The sequence below is a fragment of the Strix aluco genome, chromosome Z, assembly GCF_031877795.1.
Source record: "Strix aluco isolate bStrAlu1 chromosome Z, bStrAlu1.hap1, whole genome shotgun sequence".
Classification (NCBI taxonomy): domain Eukaryota; kingdom Metazoa; phylum Chordata; class Aves; order Strigiformes; family Strigidae; genus Strix; species Strix aluco.
The window spans coordinates 95,076,685-95,096,499 of record NC_133971.1 but is presented as its reverse complement, the minus strand read 5'-3'; the positions used below and the strand labels follow the sequence as shown (position 1 = coordinate 95,096,499).

Below are 19,815 nucleotides of genomic sequence, written 5' to 3'. Positions count from 1 at the left end.
CCAGCAAAACAGAGATTATATAAAATCTCCCTCAACTGCAGTATATCCTTGTCTGTGAGCTTGGGGCTCCCACTCCTTGGTAGCTGGGCAAACAGAAATCTCCAAAGATCACGTCCAAGGGGACATCCTGACAAGACACGAGGGGTGGGGTTTTCGTTCCTGCCTTTCACGCTCTGAAGTGGGAGCTTTTCCATGTCCAAATAGGCCTCTCATTGAAATCAGCTACAGAATAAAAGCTCAGGTAGTTCCCATAAATAGAAGAAATAAATAAAAAGGGAATAATCTCAAACATTTTTCAAAATACATCCAGAAATAGCACTCAACAAGGAGAAAACATAATTAACACCTATTATGTACAATATCATATTATAGAACAATATCAACCCCCTTCATCAGTGATATGGAAATATTAGACTTTTTTACAGAGGAAAGTATTGGATTTAAGAGAAAAAAATGCACCTTTCAGAAGACAAATATATTTGTTGGAACAAGCAAGCTGACAACAGACCTACCTGTGCGTGGTGCGTATAACCTCCCAATAAAATAATTCTGTCCCACACCACCTCTTCCCCAGGCGCAGCTCTACTGCTTGTTATTCCCTGAGATTGTTCCGTTTAATCAACGCGCAGTTACGTTTATTGCAGATGTTAATCTGCAATCAGGGAACAGGTTCTGCTTGTTCACCTAAGTTGAAGTGCTGTAAAAACGGAAAAATCACTGCTTCCCTCAAACATTTTTTGGGTGTTTCGGTTCTTATTTAAACACAATCTCCTGGACAAGCAAAGGGAACCTTCTGCAAGGGGTAGATTGGGTCCCTTTGCGTGTGAAAAAGCTACACAAAGTAGGAATAGCTACGTAAAATAAGAATAGCTACACAAAGTAGGAACAGCTACACAAATACCCGGCACTGGCGGCCGTGAGGTGCTGAGCACGTGGCAGACTTACCCTGGAGTTAACCACTTCCAAGGAGACGTTCTGAGGCATCGCACTGGGCACTGAAAAGGGAAAAAAAGCACAAAGAAATGGGAAATATTGCCATTAGTGTCTAAGACAGAATAGCTTACATCGACTATTTGTCTTGTCGGAAAGAAAAGAGCGCAGCTTTTACACCTAGTTTATAATCTGATCACAACCGTGCAGCTAAACCAGGTGGCACTTCAGAAGTCCCCTAGGGAGAGGAAAAACAAATGCATCTGTTCATTTCTTCCCATTTTTGATAGACCTATTAGTAAGCCCTTTAAGCAGCCAGTCAGCAGGCTCCCTGCAGTGAGACCGACGACTTGAATTCAGTTATTTGTTATAAACTTGGTCAGGAATAAACAAGAACATGCCACAATGTCTCTGTATTACTTTTTCTGTATTAAAGTGCATTTCAGAATATATATTATACACAGGCAGAGCAGGGTATTCCTCTCTCGGTGATACCAGTGACCCTCTTCTAGAAAGATGCTTAAGGAGAAAAGAGACAAAACCCTTTGTCTTTAGATACTATTTTTTAAAAAGTGTTTCACATTAAGGCTCTGCTTGTCATACATAACATAATCCATACCTGGTTTTATACAGCTAAACATTCTTATATTTATTCTGAGAAATCTACTATAATCCTTAAATGGGTTAAACATCTTACAACGATGCCTCATGCCGCATTCGTGAGAGGGTCCAGCGCCCATAGCTTGAAATCAAACAAATGGTTCTATCACAGGGGATTTTTTCCATCTTAAAAGTTTCTTTAATCTTTAATTTTCTCTACTTATAGTCATAGAAAAAACCCGTTCGGTGCAGATTTATTATCCCACCCGTGCTGCCAGCTCCCTGCCCGTGAAGGATTGGGCTCACACCACCGAGACACGGTGTGGATCCCCGTGAACACTCAGCGCCCGCACGGTTGGACAGGCCATTACCAACTATTTACTGACCGATTTCTGCCCATTTTCCACTCCATATCTGTATATTTATTTCCAATACACTTGTCCAACAACGGTTCAAATGTATATTCTTCCAGCTGATGGCAAATATTAATTCAACCCCTGAGGAGCCAAAGCTTTAAAAACAAGTTCGTGGTTGGTGATGCAGCAACTGCCTGATGAGAACCTGAAGCTTTGTTTTCCTTTCAGAAAAATGTTGCCTGTCTGCTAACCTGGGCTACTGAAGAGTTGAAAAGCAGAGGTGTAGTTTATGTTTAGAGGAAGGTGGCCCTGAATTTGGGAAAATAAGAGCGAAAAAGGATCACAGTGAATACCCAATTTAAGAAGAGTTTGAAATGCGATGTATTAGGGACAATGAGAGAAAATGGGTTTTCAGCGTACACGTATGAATATATCAAGTCAAAGAAGAGTTAACCCATTTTTATATTATATTAACACCACCACTAGGACAAAAATCATTCTTGTTGCAGTCGTCCACACATTTGAACTGATTCAACAAAGACCTACAAGAATAAGCCGAGACCTGAAGCATCTTAAGAGATCAAATAAATTAATTTTCTTTAAACAAGCGTGGTGTTAAGAAGTGTGTGGATTATTATCTATTGTTGTCTGAAGGGGCAAGGCTGCAGAGAATAATTTAATAGGCAAAGAGCTACGAGCTGGAATCCATCTCCACTGGAAATCAGGCATACTTTTCCCTTCAACTGCTCAAATCTTCACTGAAAATTGCTGTCTAGGAGCGTGGGACATCCATCGCCAAGCAAAACGTGTACATAAATATTTCTGTAAATCACTTTTTCCGGCCAAAACTTCCACCAGAAGGAAGTGGTGAAATTCTATGTGCTGTATAGAGGTGGACGTAACGGGGGCTGTGTCTATATTGTCCCTGCGATTATCTCTATGTATTATTTTTATATATATTCTATATATAGTCCCTCTAAGGTGCCAGCTGTGGCAGATGCAAACGATCAGTACAGCCTGGCTCAACGTCAGCGCTCTGGAAGCATCAAGCTGCATCTAGAGCGAGGAGTCACCTCTGACCTGAACATCTACGAATCTCTACAGAATGTTATAGGAACTAATATGACAAGATACACCCCCATGCAGTCATTAAGGGCAAGGATGGCAGCAAGTCGTATAAACGCTGGTTTTCCTGGGTTATTTTAAGCAGTGCTGGTCAGACAGCTCCTCCGCTGGACTCTGTCTAGTCACGTCTACGTTCAATAAACAATTCCCCAAGTGCAGCACTTTGTAGCATCCTCAGTGCTTGCTGCTATTTAAGGATTTAAGTCAGTCAAAGCGAAGTCATTTGTCAGTGCTAATAAGAAAATAATGTTTTAAACACAGGCTACAAAAGAGCAAAAGTAACAACAGTTAACCAGGAGGGACCTGCTGGCAGCAAAGTCCCACATTAACACCATTGTCCTTCATGAAGGCGGATCATAAAAAAGAAAAAATAAAAAGGGAAGAAAAGTTGGATTTGAAGCACAATTATCTGAAAACTCAGATTGCTTGGTGATAGCTGTACAGCAAAGCGAGCAGCAAGGAATACAGAAACTCTTCCTCAGGTTGGGGATCCCAAATTGCAGAGATTCGCTGTTGGAAATGGGCCAGGGAAGCGACAGCCTGAGTAGCTGGGAGCTCCTGAAGCTCCCCAGAGTAGCAGCTTTAGAAACGAGTTGGTTTCTCCAGCGTAGGGACTCCTCTTTATTTGTTTCTGTACTGTCCATGACAGTGTCAAGTTGATCCAAGGCATTGCTGCTGCAACAGTACCGGTACGTGACACATTTCATCTCCCTTAATGCAGAGATGTCGCCACTCACACTCCCCTTGTTTTGAAAAATATCAGAGAGAGAACTGTCTTGGTATTGCAAAGAATAAGAAAAGGGAGATATTTTTGGACATCTCTGAAGGAGCCGGATCTCGCGAGCACCGCTATCTCCCGGAAAAGCCTGTTCTCCCTGGAGAATATTTGCCCTTGTTCATGAGCAAGGCAGGACTGCTCAGAGCCCCGGTTTCTCCAAGGCAATTCCTCTTCTCCCACCCTTCTCTCATGGGCAGTGAAGGCTCCTCACAACGTTTAGTCATCACCACCTTAAACCCCTCCTTCTCATTACTGACTTATTTTATTGCTACTACATATTATTCCCCTACCAAACAAACTTCTCTTCATCCTTTTTGGTTTTTTTCACTATTTGCTTGTCTTTCCATTATTTTGATTATTCCTCTTCAGTGGATGCTTGTCATATTTCCCAATTTTGTTGCATGCATGAACATAACCGATGCCCTCCTCTTTTATTCCAGAACTTCAATCAAAACAAGAAGTAAATCTAGACCTGACCCAGCATCGAACTCAATCATTTCCACAGCGATACTGGGCGTCTTTATTCCTTGCTCACTGTTCAGCCAAGGAGATGTTTTGCATTACCAAATCAGAGACCCTGATTTAATATCTCGGGTTGCATAACAATCAGAGAACTACTCTGGCAAACCCAGTGCCTGTGAGATTACAATTACTTCCTCCGGTTTTATATCTTGATCAAATAAAGAAATTGGATGCACCTGGTAAAATTTGTTTTTTGTTTATTATTCACAGCTTAATTACACCATTAGAAATTAGAGCAGAACTCATTTTACCTAGCGTTAGCCTCGCAATAAGCAATGAACAGAGACAGATGAATCCAGGCGTAACTTGGCCCCTTTGTCTTGGCACGGGGTGACTCAGCGCTGGAAGAAGACTCAAATAATCTGGAGGAGCCCTGCTGCCTGCCTTGAGCCAGGTGTCTAAAGGTAGGTGAGATGAGCCTCACTGCTGGAAGTGAGGAAGAAAGAATGGAAAGAAGAATGATGGGAAAAAGGTTCATATGGCAAGGCACTCAGAATTGTTGGTATTTTTTTTCTTTTCATAGAATCACAGACTGGTTTGGGCTGGAAGGGACCTTAAAGATCGTCCTGTCCCACCCCCCTGTCATGTGCAGGGACATCTTCCACTAGCCCAGGTTGCCCAAAGCCCCGTCCAACCTGGCCTTGAACCCTTCCAGGGAGGGGGCAGCCACAGCTTCTCTGAGCAACTTGTGCCAGGGCCTCACCACCCTCACAGGGAAGAATTTCTTCCTTACATCTCATCTAAATCTGCCCTCTGTCAGTTTAAAATTGTTCCCCCTCATCTTATCCCTACCCCCCTGATCAAGAGTCCCTCCCCCCTTTCAGTCCTGGGAGGCCGCTCTAAGGTCTCCCCAGAGCCTTCTCTTCTCCAGCTGAACCCCCCCAACTCTCTCAGCCTGTCCTCACAGGGGAGCTGCTCCAGCCCCCCGAGCATCTTCGTGGCCTCCTCTGGCCCCGCTGGAGCAGGTCCGTGTCCTTCTGCTGTTGGTGCCCCCAGAGCTGGACCCTCACCAGAGCGGAGCAGAGGGGGACAATCCCCCCATCGCCCTGCTGCCCACACTGCTCTGGGTGCAGCCCAGCACACGGGTGGCTTTCTGGGCTGCCAGCGCACGTTGCTGGCTCACAGGCAGTTTTCCACCCCCCAATCACCCAAGTCCTTCTCCTTGGGGCTGCTCTCAGTTTCTAACTGTTGAAATTAAAAGAGTATCTTTTCAGTTGCCCATCAGATGAACCCATGTCCTTTGTGCTTTTGCTGGTTGTTTGTTATTCTTTAATTGTAGAGCAGAATAGTCCAGAAGGAACGAGATGGCTGAGGAAGCCCCCCTGAGTATTTCACTGCAGCGCAGAGAGCACCCGCATCTCTGGGATGCTCTTTTGGGAGAGACAGAGGCACCAAGCAGGGAGAGTGAGCCAGGAGGTAAAAGGACCAGATCCAGGTCTCCAGCTCAATAAAGTCTGGAACAAATACATCAGCTAACCAAGTCTTGCTGGTGCTGGCACTAACTTCAGCCACAAAACCTTCCCACGGATGTTCCGTTAGAGCCTGCGCCTTCCCCCAAAAAGGTTTCGGGGCTGATGCTCACATCAAAAAATGTTTTGCATCGGGAAATTCCCGAGTGATTCTTGCAGGGGAAAGAGGAGAAGGAGGAAAACGGCCCAGTACTTCTTCCAGATAAAGACGGATTGGATAATTTGGGGGGAAGTCACCATAGCAAGAGGTTCGGCTACTGGGGTGCTACAAGAAGCCCGCGGCTCCTCACCCTGTTCACGGCTCTCGTGCGAACACAGGAACGGCTACCGACATCGGAAAAACTTCATAGACTGTCTCCTCTGTCAATCTGAACTTCAATCTTCGATTTTTACTTAAAAAACAAGCATTCATACTATAATTATGGATATAAATTACACTTAAATCAACTACTCAGGAAGCATGAAATTCTACTGTCTGCCAATTGCTGGGATTAAATGCATTTTGTTAAATTCATGAGCGCGATAGCTCAAAGCATTTCTGAAATGGCACGCAGCTTGGCCAAATATTATCTGAGCTGTATTTTAAACTGAAAATTAAGCATTAAAGATACAGCATGTTCCCTGATCTGCCGAATGCTGTCTGGGGGCTGTAGCTCCTGCAGCTGGAGATGCCACAGTAAATCCCTTTGATTGGGGAGCGTTTCTCAGGCTACAGATTACATCCCAGAGTTTCGTGGACAATTTCTGCCTACAGACCTGCAGGAACTAATAGTACAGGCTTTTTTTTTTTTTTTTTTTAAATGCAACTACATACACCTTATTGTATGGTACACAGCAAAGGATCGGCGTGGAAAAAATAACCTGCTCAAGCACGAACATTTTCAAGAGGAAAGAAGACTTAAAAATGATCCTGTCAGTTTTCACAAGAGGAAAGGAAAGGCAGATCAATCTTCAGGACTTTTCTCCCATTTTTGACGTTGACTTCTGTTTCAAACCAGCTTTTGGAAAAGCAGCACGGGAGTCGCTGCCCTTTGAGAGTGTCCCAGTTCCTTGCCTGGGGGCTGCCCTCCAGATTTGGCTACCGATGTGAAAATAAACGGCCAGAGACTACATGGACTGAGATGCAAAGACAACACAAGTAAAGACCAAAGGGAGCCGGTTGTGACGAGTCAAATGCTCTTTGTTATGGTTTTGTCCGGTGGCAAAAGCACCGGGCAGAAGCAGCGAAAGGTGGCCAGTCCCTGTCCCTTCGGCAGGGGTAGTTCCTGACTGATGAGGCTGCTAAATCTAAATTTAAGCTGGAGGATGGGTTGCAATCTAAAAATCATAGTGGGGCAGCCTGCTCCCCGCCATGGGGAGAGTGGCGGCAGGAACAAAACCAGCCCCAAACCAGATGTGTATACGGGCAACTACAGGCTTTCTCCTTCCTTTATCTCTCACCTATAAACCAGGAGAGATTAAATGTCTTTGTCCCTCCTCTACGTAGGCTGTTAGCTCGCCCATGCAGGAGTTATTTCTTGCTGTTTTATTGCATGGCCTTCTAGCAGAAGGGACCTTAACCCTGGGAAAGGTCTCTGCGTGGTACCATAAAAGAAGAAATTGCAGAAAGTTTTGGTGCTGCAGACTTGCTCTCTCCATTCCTTCCTTTGCTTCTCGGGACAGATAGGACCGCTATCAGCTTTGCCAGGCTTGGCCAAAGCCCAGCTCTCTCTGTGGCCCTTTGACTGCTCTTTTTCATACGAGAGACCAAAGTGGTTTCAGGCAGACTCAGAGTAAGGAGGATGGAAAGATATCCTAAAGGGATTCTCTTCTTTTACACCTGCTCCAAAAAAACAGAGGAAGGCCAGAAAGGTTGCAGCCAACTGACTTCTTTGCAGAACAGACTTTTGCTTAAATAAAGAGAAAAATAAATACTGTCTTCTTCCAGATTCCAGGAACAAGGACACCTAGGCACACTCCTGTTTTCTGGAGCAGTCTCATGCAAACCTTCTCGTTAGCAATGCTTTTTCTTCATAGACAGGTGAAGCGTTTGAAACACTTGCAGAGGATAATTTTCAGACTCATGAATAACAATCTTTCCCTTTCTCACTTATGGTGACATTTAAAACCAAAGTGGAGTACAGGGCCGCAGTTCTACACTTCACAGTGTGAATTAAATCTACATACATTATGCAAAATATTCATTTTCACTTGTTTTCCTTTTGTTTTTATAATTATAAGTGTGAAGTAATTTATTCTACCAAGATCCAGCCTGTATTACAAGGGAAAACTGAATTTGCTGGGTAGACATAAGTAGCACTAGAAAAAATATTGCAGAGGTGTCAAACGTACAATAACGGTGCCAAGCGAGCCGGGGGTCTCGCGGATGAATCCCACTGAAGGTACAGCCCAGAATAAGACAGATTAAAACAGGGCTGGGGTTCACCAGCTCCCTCGCTTGGGGTTCCCCACAGCCCCGGCCTCCTCCACGTCACTCTTCAAGAGGTTTATTTTAGAGGCTCCCAATAGCTCTCTTCCAGTGTCCTTCATCGAGGTGCCTATTTATTACTAAATTAAACTTAGAATCACAGACTGGTTTAGGTTGGAAGGGATCTTAAAGATCACCCAGTGCCACCCCCCTGCCCCGGGCAGGGACACCTTCCACTAGCCCAGGTTGCCCAAAGCCCCGTCCAACCTGGCCTTGAACCCTTCCAGGGAGGGGGCAGCCACAGCTTCTCTGGGCAACCTGTGCCAGGGCCTCACCACCCTCACAGGGAAGAATTTCTTCCTTGCATCTCATCTAAATCTGCCCTCTGTCAGTTTAAAACCATTACCCCTCATCCTATCCCTACTCCCCTGATCAAGAGTCCCTCCCCCCTTTCCTGAAGCCCCTTTCAGTCCTGGGAGGCCGCTCTAAGGTCTCCCCGGAGCCTTCTCTTCTCCAGCTGAACCCCCCCAACTCTCTCAGCCTGTCCTCACAGGGGAGCTGCTCCAGCCCCCCCAGCATCTTTGTGGCCTCCTCTGGCCCCGCTGGAGCAGGTCCGTGTCCTTCTGCTGCTGGTGCCCCCAGAGCTGGACCCAGCACTGCAGGGGGGTCTCACCAGAGCGGAGCAGAGGGGGAGAATCCCCCCCCTCGCCCTGCTGCCCACACTGCTCTGGGTGCAGCCCAGCACACGGGTGGCTTTCTGGGCTGCCAGTGCACGTTGCTGGCTCACAGGCAGTTTTCCACCCCCCAACCCGCCCAAGTCCTTCTCCTTGGGGCTGCTCTCCAGCCACTCCTTGCCCAGCCTGGATTTGTGCTTGGGATCGCCCCAACCCATGGGCAGGACCTTGCCCTTGGCCTTGTTGAACTCCATGAGGTTTGCCTGTCCCCCCTCTCCAGCCTGTCCGTGTCCCTCAGGATGGATCCCTTCCCTCAGCATGTCACTGCCCCACACAGCTCGGTGTCAGCAGGAACTTGCTGAATGTGCCTCGATCCCACTGTCCATGGCCCCAACAAAGACGTTCAACAGCTCCGGTCCCAACCCCGACCCCTGAGGACACCTCTCAGCCTTTTTAAAATGAAAGCACTGCTCCCTTTCAGACTGTGCTCCTCCACCTTCCCAGAGGTCAAGAAGACCTGGGGGGGACCTGCAGATCACAAGGTAATTTAGGGTGGCACCAACCCCACCGGGAGCGGGCGGATGTGACACAGGAGCATCTCTGCCATGGCAGATGTCACCAACCCACTCGTGACCTCGGAGACACCGCAAAAGTGCTTTAGGCTGTAGATACATTAAACAAATACAAGAGCTTCTCCAGTCCATGATACCTCCCTCCTCCCCCTGCTAATTTTCTCCACGATTTATAAAGCTTCTACTAATGCTGCCCAGAAATTGATATTTTTAGTTGATCAGATTGTAGCATTCAACTGGGTTTCCAGACAGAAAATTGCCATTCTCAACCTCATACAAATTTTCAGCTGTTTTGGATGGAATAATAAGGGAGAGTTATCAACTTTGTAATATAATTAGATAAATATTTGTACATATAAAGGGATAAATCTCAGTCACCCTCGTTCTCCATTTTTTTTTCCTCTAGCATCAATCTACAGCAGGGAAAGGAACAACTGTGAAATTTTTATGTGACCGAGGTGTGTGCCAGGCACTGTTTCCAAACGTGCTCATTAGCACAGGTTATCTGCTACACTTCTGAGGGCAGAACAGCCCAGCAAGTTTAACACACTTATAGCTGAAGCCCATGGTAACCTATTTCTTGCCTACTCCCTGATTTTATACTCTCATGTAAAAGTAAACATTTTTTTTTCCCATGAAAATGACCTTTAATTAACAATGCAAACTCAGGCCAGGGCAAACTCCCACACGTTGCTTTATTAGCATGAATGAAAAAGCAGTTGTCTGCATTTTTATCAGAAGGAAAATTAACTGCTTATAAATCTCATTTTTTAAGGCTTAGTTGACACCTCTTATGTCATCTTTAAGCAATATGTTGGTACCAAAAAAGCCCCTCTGGTTGTGGGACTCAGTCACTAGCAGGCACATCCCTGAAGCCTGTCCCTGGTCTGGCTTCTGCTTTATGAACCCTCGTCAGCCCTACTGAAAGATTTTTTCCTTCGTTTTTTTATGCTTTTACACTTCTGTAGCCCAAATGACTCCAATGAAGTTATTCCTGTTTTAGCCAGGTGTGGGGATCAGGCTCAGTGATTTCAAGAGGACTCAGGAGCGTGGAAGTTTTGTGATATCAGACACAACTAAGTGCTTCTGAATGCAAAATAAAATTCAATTTATTTCCCGGAGCTTGCGAGCCACAGGAGCACGGCATGAGCTCGGGGAAGGATGCCGGTGCAGCCGCTGTGCCGAGAAGAGATTGAAGCCCTGGCGCATTTGCTACCCCTGCGTCTAAAGCACAAGGAAAACCCAGGTAGTTGGCTCTTCAAATGAAGCTGTAATGAAATAGTGTCTGTTGAAAAGATGAAAGGATACACCTGTGCCCAAGTTAAAGAGAAAATAAAGAGAGAATAGGCTATCCTTATCACTAGACACAGGGATAATGAACCAAACCAATTATCCTTAGAGATGAACACCAACTCAGAGGGTTCCACTGCAGGCAGGTACTGAATCTCTGATTTCTGTCCTGCACATTCAATAATTCCCTCGCTTCGTTGCCACCTCTTCCAAAATATGGTGGGAGAAGACAAAAAAAATCTGATGATGGCGACTGACAGACTCAACCTGCCCACCCCCAGGGCCCCTCCGTTCCTACTCACCATCCGACAGCGTGGTGACTGTCACGTCCTCGGTGGAGACGCCGGGGCCGTAGCGGTTGTAGGCGAGGAAGCGCAGGGTGTACTCGGTGAACTTCTTCAGCCCCTCCAAGCGGTAGGAAAGCCCATCCACCTCCACGTTCTAGCACACAGGGACGATAAACCAAGGGGAAACGTGACCACCGGCGCCACGGCCACACTGAGGGATGAGTGGATTAGCGGTGAGCTTTTCACTCTTTGAGAAGTAGAGTTAAATCCTTATTTAAGTTCATATAAAATACCATTTGTAACAGAGGGGCTTGTTATAGCTCAGTTCTCGGGGCTCGTCGGCAGCCCTGACCACGACTTTGGGATAGAGGGGATTTCAGTGCCTCAGAGGTTGGTTTAGTTTCTCAGGGCGCAAGAGAAAAGGGGGGTTTACTGGTGAAGCCAGTTGCTGCCACTTCATAGGTACATGATAGGGAAAGGAAAAAATAAAGGCAGAGCCAAAGGGGAATTTTGGAGAAAAGAAGGAAGTAAAATAAAGCAAGAAGAGTAAAAATGGGGATAGTAAAAAAGTTCCTGTAAGCCTACTGAAGCACCTGCCACAAGACTGCTGATACCTGTGATTATCACATGCTATCAGGTCAGAAAAAAGACATCTCCGCTTTCCTCCCTGCCCTATTCTTTGCTAAAAAACTGTCCACTCCACCCGCAGAGCTCGTCTCCACTGCTACTGCCACACTCCTATCAAATACTGGTTATTAAACGGCCCGTGGGAAGCAGTTTGCAACCCGTAGAAAGCTGCTTGTTTGCCACTCGAAAGCGTGCGCTCACGGCAGACCTAGGAGCGCAATTACGTGCACAGCAGCAACGCCAATTTTTGCTACGAGCACCCATCAGTCTGGAGAGGAACTGCACCGCTTCTAGCTTGGATTCATATTATTTCACCCTCCCACTTGAACGAGGTTACAAGGAGCAACTAAAAAGATAGATGTTCTACAAAGATCACGTCTAACAATCTGCCATTAAAGTGTTGATGGTTTTGCACGATATAGAGGGGGAGTCTAAAGGGTCTTTAAGTGCTCTTTGGCGTTATTCTGAACTTTCAGCGTAAAGCTGAGGAATGCTTAATATAGGACAGGCTGCTGCCTTCACTTTCTACCTCCTGGACCCATTTTGCTCTGGTGTAAATTTATTTTGCTTCAGTTGCTCTTTTATTGTTGGTCTGTGCAACATTTACAGAATCACAGAATCATCTCGGTTGGAAAAGCCCTTGAAGCTCCTCCAGTCCAACCATGAACCTCACACTGACCATTCTCAACTCCACCAGATCCCTCAGCGCTGGGTCAACCTGACTCTTCAACCCCTCCAGGGATGGGGACTCCCCCCCTGCCCTGGGCAGCCCATTCCAACGCCCAACAACCCCTTCTGCAAAGAAATACTTCCTAAGAGCCAGTCTGACCCTGCCCTGGCGCAGCTTGAGGCCATTCCCTCTTGGCCTGGCGCTGGTTCCTTGGCTCAAGAGACTCATGCCCCCTCTCTGCACCCTCCTTTCAGGGAGTTGGAGAGGGCCATGAGGTCTCCCGTCAGCCTCCTCTTCTCCAGACTAAACCCCCCCAGTTCCCTCAGCCACTCCCCATCACACCTGTGCTCCAGACCCTGCACCAGCTCCGTTGCCCTTCTCTGGACACGCTCGAGTCATTCAATGGCCTTTTTGGAGTGAGGGGCCCAAAACTGAACCCAGTCAACTAGGTGCAGCCTCACCGGTGCTGAGACCAGGGGTAAGATCCCTTCCCTGTCCCAACATTTACGTAACCTGGAGGATTAATCTGTAAAATCCCTCACTCTGAGCCTTTACGGTGCTCTAAAGACCTGCACATGCCCCCACCAAAGAGCTCCTTGTCACAGGGAGAGCAGAGCCGCTCCAGTCACCGCTCACCTGCTCTCTCCCAGTCACCGTCTCTGTACAGAAGAGCCTGTAGCCTTGAACGGGGCCGTTCGCGTAGGCAGGAGGATCCCAGGAGAGGAGAATCGAGGTAGGTGAGGTAGACACAGCCCGCAGGTTTTCCACTGGCCCGGGGACTTGCACTGCACAGAAAGAAAAGGACGGCGTAAAAATCCCGTTCCCGCATCGCCCACGTCCCCGACACATGGCACGACGCAAGCCAGCATACCCCCCCGAGGGATGCACTAAACGCCTCAGAAAGTCCAGACAAAATACAAAAGGGCTGATAAACCCGTGAAAAACACATTGTAGAAAGACTATTTAGTGAAGGTTTAGCGCCATGAATACATGAAATACTAAAATGGATTGTTCCATCTAGGCTACATTTGCGCCTTCGGCTCAGAGGATGGACTTCATCTTAAAATGGAATTTCTGGGAAATAATTAGCACAAATATCTAATGCACGCCATAGATGCATTTACCTTGAGGTAGCAGGAAATCGGAGGCATGCAAATCTGATCATCCAAGACCAGTTCATGCAGAAGACTGCCATTAGAGGAGCAATTAGTAAAACCTGCAGGCAGACACCAACATGCCACCTGACATGGGCAAAGTCACCTCACGAACACCCTGTAACTGCCAGCTTAAAGCTGCCTTCCAGTGAGGCACCGCTTAGTTGTGCGTGTTTCTGTCCCAGCTCTGTACATACCAGCTTAATGCTATTAAATTATAAACTGATTTGGTGCACCGCAGCAGGCTTTGGTTTCTTTTCGCAAGCAATTAGCCTCTGTTAGCTTCTACTTACACTATTTGCACTTATTGTGCACTTGTACCCGTTATTGCTATCTATTTAAACTCCTTTATGCATTACTCACTCTATTTTAGCTCTCTGAGGGATTGCAGATGATGGCTGAGAGCATTAAGGACACGCTCTCATGAAGGAGGGAGCCCACAAAGGCTGGGCTCTAGGCTGGTATCCCTCTGTTTAGCAGTGGCACGAGACTGCTTCTGCGAAGCCACCGAAATCTGGGAGCACGGAGCAAGGCGATGGATTTCATACAATCACAGACTGGTTGGGGTTGGAAGGAATCATAAAGATCATCTAGATCCAACCCCTGTGCACCAGGCAGGGACACCTTCCACTAGCCCAGGTTGCCCAAAGCCCCATCCAACCTGGCCTTGAACCCTTCCAGGGAGGGGGCAGCCACAGCTTCTCTGGGCAACCTGTGCCAGGGCCTCCTCACCCTCACAGGGAAGAATTTCTTCCTCATATCTAATCTAAATCTCCCCTCTGTCAGTTTAAAACCGTTATCCCTGATCAAGAGTCCTTCCCCCGCTTTCCTGTAGCCCCTTTCAGTCCTGGGAGGCCACTCTAAGATCTCCCCGGAGCCTTCTCTTCTCCCAATTAACACCCCCAACTCTCCCATCCTGTCCTCATGATTCAGTCAAAGACATCACACAGCTCCTCACATCAAGCCCCGGGTGACTGGGCTGGTCTCAGAGCTGACCTGCTTTGAGCAGGGGCCGGCCCAGAGACCTCTCATCATCTGCGAGCCCTGATTTGCACTTAAAAGTTAGGCCTCGCTCATATAAGCTCCAATATTTATATGTAGCCCCAGTTCTGCTCTGAAATAATATTCCTGTGTTTGCGCGGTGCCCAGCACTTATAGAAATTGCAGGGCTGTAACAAGCTCATCTTATAAATCAAATAAAGACAACAAAAGTGTTAAAATACCCCATCCTTGAAACTGTTATCTGGTTTGATTATTTCTGAAAGTAGAGCGGTTTGCAATAGGTCTAGCTTTAAGTAGAGATCATTTGAAATGCAAAATTTAGATTGCCTTGACACCAGATCACACTGGTGGGTGAAGAAGCACAGAACTCCTCCTCAAATGACAACGCAAAACAATCCCTTTTAATTGTTAAGGAAGCCATACTAAGCCACCTTTTGTTATAGCGACTGTATCTTCAAGTGCTCCAATTTCACCCTGAATGCAAATTATCACACATCAGCTCCATCACGCTTTTGGATGTCAGCTTAAATCACTTATTAAAACAAGAGAGCTAAAAAAGCTTCATAAACTCCTATCGCTACCGGCAGTACCAGAAAAATCACTCCCCGCACGTCTCCGCTGGACCTGACCCCAGCGACGACTGATGTTGGGAGATGAGGCTATGTGGAGTTTATCTCTACCTTCATCTCAAACTCAAGCAAAATTGGCAGAAAAAAACCCCGAATGATAATTGTGGCAAAAACGTAAAGGTCAAGCAGAAGGTTATTTCTGAAAATCTTCAACACCAAATAGCACCTTTTTATTTTCAATAGGGAGTGTGCTGTGGCATAAAACAAACTCACCAGCTATTGTGCAGCTGGCAGATAACAGAATTACAGCTCTGAGAACAGGCTTTCTGCAAAGTTACATCCCCATTACGAGGCAGTTTCACACTAAGAGCTCTCTTTTGTAAATCTGGACGTGTGCGGTGCGCGGCGATAGCCGAGGAACGCCTGACCCCGCGCTCCCTGGATCCGTCCCTCTCCCAAAGAACGGGGATGGCAGAGCCGGGCGTTGGAGAAAGGCTCCCAGGATGTCACCGACAAAACACTGATAGCCTTTCATCACAATTAATTTCAGGTTTAGATGCAGCGTAGATGCATTTAAAATATTTTTATTTCCTTCGCCCAGCTTTCCTTTTCACGCTATTTCAATATTTCTGACAGGCACTCTAATGTGCCTAAGGTCTCTGTATTTGCAGCACACACAAAGCATTTAATAATCTCTCCTGATCCCTTCTGTCAAATAATAATCTTGTGAAAATTGGCATTAAGTTTTAAATCTTTCCCTAAATTCTTCTTTTTCTAAATAGCAGAGCAGCCTGCAAACTGCTTTACATTCCATTAAAACAAGACATTAAATCATGTTTCTTCTAAAGTCAGTCTTTCACAACTAACAGCATCCTTTCTCTAAGAAAAAAGGATAAAGGAAAGAGGGCAGGCAGATGACTGATGCATTTTCCTTTACCATGTGCTCCAGATAATGCTTCAAATTATTAAAAAAATCGCCGTTCCTCTGAGAATGTCCTTCCGTTCCCACAAAAGATTAGTTCGGTGCCTCAGACTGTTTCATAAATACAAGATACAACAACTGCTTGCAAAGAGTTTGATGCTGCTCTCACAACTGCCAGTTTGGGGGTTATTTGGTGGAATTACTCCCATTCAGTGGCAGTAAAAGCAATCAGGTCCAAAGCCAGAAATGGTCGAATGCTTTGCTTTTTTTCTTCTGATGCTGATTTTAGAAATACACATTAACTGCCTTTCTGTTGTTGCTAACGGTAGCTGCCAGCGTGGCTGATCTTGCATTACCGGGAAAAATAGCTGTATCCACGCCGTGCTGTAAGAACGTGCCTCGCACTGCCCCAAAACCCCACACTCCCAGGGCTGAAGGATGATACTCACCATCAGCACCTGACATACACCTTGATTTTAGGTATATATTCTTGCAGAATTAAGTACCTGAGTTCCTAACTTATTCCCTGCAGAGCAGTACTGTCGCGTTTCCAATCTGAGCTGGGCCCAAAGAGGCCTGTCACAGAACTTCAGAGAATCATCTCGGTTGGAAAAGCCCTTGAAGATCATCCAGTCCAACCATGAACCTCACACTGACCGTTCTCAACTCCACCAGATCCCTCAGCGCTGGGTCAAGCTGACTCTTGAACACCTCCAGGGATGGGGACTCCCCCCCTGCCTTGGGCAGCCCATTCCAACACCTAACAACCTGTTCTGTAAAGAAATACTTCCTAATATCTAGTCTAAACCTTCCCTGGTGCAACTTGAGGCCATTACCTCTTGTCCTATCGCTTGTTACTTGGTTAAAGAGGCTCATCCCCAGCTCTCTGCAACCTCCTTTCAGGTAGTTGTAGAGGGCGATGAGGTCTCCCCTCAGCCTCCTCTTCTCCAGACTAAACAACCCCAGTTCCCTCAGAACTGTTCTCCACGTAAAAGGGTATGTTTTGCTTTTAATCTTCCAGCAGCTCTCAAATTTTATGGAACGTAGGCTATTTTTGGAGCTAACCTCCTGCCATCAGTCCATATAAACCCAGAGAGGTCACCTATGGCAGTTGGCCACAGATGAAGTGCCTCCAGAGACCATCCATAACGGTCAGTGTGAGGTTAATGGTTGGACTGGATGATTTTCAAGGTCTTTTCCAACCCAGATGATTCTGTGATTCTGTAACTCATTCCCTACCTCCATCTTACAGAGCAGAGGTACAAATCCACGTCCTGTCCCAGCTGCTGATGCACCACCCACATGAGACAAGCCGGCAGCCTCCGGCAGGAGAAACAACCCTCAGATTCATACCCCCAGAGCACAAGTTGAGTCAATGCAGCTTGATTTTGGGGTCAGCAGACCAAGAGGAGCTCAGCAGGAGAGATTCACAGCCTGAAGCGGGCAATAGTTGCTGAGAAGACCTGGTTGCTTGTAGGGTACGAGGGCTTTAAGACCTCTAGTAACCCTGCAAGTTTGATTTGGTGTAGGAGAAGGAAGAGCAGGCATCTCTGCATTTCCTTATCGAGACTATTGACCCCGCTCGCGTTCACCTGCATTAAACCAGATGTCCATGTAGCCAACTTTTTGTCAAAACCTGCAGGAACACAATTTCTACTCTCATGAGCCTTCACTGTTCTTGCACAGAGATTTCCTCTTTGCTACCGTTCAGTTAAACTTCTGATAATAATAGTTAATAAGATACAAGAAAGATACAAGTACCTAAAATAGGAATGTAGGCAACTACATCAGAAATTGCTTGGCAACTGCCTAAACATGTGAAATCTCTCTCTCAAATCTGACATTTTCATAAGTTCCTGAAGCTCTGCCTTCTGCACCTCAGGCCACCCCGCCTGTGCCAGTGGGAACTTGGCTTGTAGCGAAGCCCCACTGGAGACCAGGAGGAGGAGTGCCTGAACTTGAGCACAGCTGTGGCACGTAACGAGTTAGTTAACCCAAGACCATTGCCTTAAGTTCTATCACAAGACACTGACTTTCTTTCAAGGGTCCTGCTGGGCTTCAGCCTTGAGCTCTAAGGCGTAGCGACGCACAATTCTGCACGGCAGCCTTGAGACAAGAAAGCAGAGCCCTAAACACCACCTGGAAGTTGAATGCCCAGACACGAGGTGAAAGGATCACGGTCTTACTTCGTTTCTCTCTCCTTCTGCTCCCAGAGATCTTGACTTTTGCTGCCTGTAGCCCAAACCAACCTCCTGCCTAACGGCCACAATGCTCATGCCCCGAGAGCATGACATTCAAGGCATTCATACTCTGAATCTTTTCAGGTAGAAGAGAGGATTAAACCTTTGCATTAAACCTTCCCAGGAGAGAGCACGTACCGTCGAGCACATACCATCACCATGCCTTCATAAAGAAAGCAAAACCACTTATCCCAACTCAATTTTTTTTAAAAGAAATATGCCTGTTAATTCTGAGTTAGGCCTCCTTGGTCTCCAGCTCTGTGTCAGGGTAGCCATCTCCATCAGGAAAGCTTCTTTTTTAAAACATTTTTCCTAGTGATTCATTCTTCTCTATAATGAGATGCAATGATTAAAATGTTCTTGTTATTACATTTCACTTCTCATTTAAACAGCTGGTTCTGTGCCGATCTGCACTGAAAACATTTCAAACATAAAACATTTATGAAGCCACTTGCAGTTATTGATAATAGAGTGCATGCTTTGATTGCGCCTTTGATTTTTTTTTCCCCCCTTCTTTCTCTGTAGTTAACAGCTTTAACGCTATTTCATTAAAATCTGGTTCCATGTTGCACGGAAAGATGCAACTTCAGAGAGCCTGCAGGCAGTGTAATTATTAACACAGCAAAACCTGTTTCCCCGTGCTGGACACGCTCTGAAGACGTGACAGTTGTTTGGCAGGACTGCCCCGGATGCCTCCAGTGCTAGCCACGAGAGCTGGCGTCGGAGTTGGCTTTTGGAAGGAGCTGTCATTTCTATTTTCACAGACTCTTCTGGTTTTCATGAGTTTGCCCTTGAACTCTTCACGTGGTGCCCAGCTGCACGCCACAGATGGATGCGTGAAACTAATATTCTTCGATTTGATAAGGAACGTGGGGCCAGGGATGATACCAGCCAGTGATGGGATGGAGGGGGCTCAGCACCGAACTCTGCAGCGAAGGGAAAGGGCCCCCTCGGAGCTGCCTTTTCCGGAGGAGGTTTGGAAATCCCTCCTCCTCCACCCTCCTGCTGCGGAGGGGCAGAGGCTCCAGGGCTCAGATGGGAAGCTCGGGGGGCCTGTTCATCGCCAGAGACCCCAAATGTGCCAGCGGGGCACAATCCCACAACACAAATTCCAGAAAGTCTGGACCAAGAAGCAGCTGGGGGTATGGTGTTGTCTTCTCATCCTGCGATCCAGGGACAGGATGCGTAGGAATGGCTCAGAGCTGTCCCAGGGAGGTTCAGGCTGGACATTAGGAAGAATTTTTTCACCAAGAGGGTGGTCAAACCCTGGAAAAAGCTTTTTCAAGAGGGGGTCGATGCTCCAGACCTGTCAGATGCATTTGGACAATGCCCTTAACAACACGCTTTAAATTTCGGGCAGTCCTGGGGGGGTCAGGAGTTGGACCAGATGATCGTTGTAGGTCGCTTCCAACTGGAAGAGCCTAGTCTATTCCGTTCTTGCCAAATAAATCTTTGACCAGAAATGGGTAAAACAGTGGCAGCAGAAGCAGCTCAACACCTATACTGGTACTTCTTCAATAAAGAAACTTGAAAAAGTATCTTCAATACCCAGCATTTTCACTGTCATGTTTATTTTGCCTGACCTTCAGACATTTCAGCACGTACCACAGGGCACAGTTCT

The 19,815-nt window shown here is 46.6% G+C and overlaps 1 protein-coding gene across 1 annotated transcript in view; it reads right to left on the bottom strand.

Annotated features, from left to right (window-relative positions):
* LOC141918062 (netrin receptor DCC) overlaps positions 1-19,815 on the bottom strand; it is a 629,575-nt gene that overhangs the window by 145,289 nt on the left and 464,471 nt on the right. Inside the window, exons 10-12 of the mRNA XM_074812087.1 lie at positions 12,944-13,092; positions 11,026-11,164; positions 946-995 (exon numbers count right to left, since the gene is read on the bottom strand). Of these exons, the coding sequence (XP_074668188.1) occupies positions 946-995; positions 11,026-11,164; positions 12,944-13,092 (338 nt within the window). The remainder of the gene's footprint in view (positions 1-945; positions 996-11,025; positions 11,165-12,943; positions 13,093-19,815) is intronic.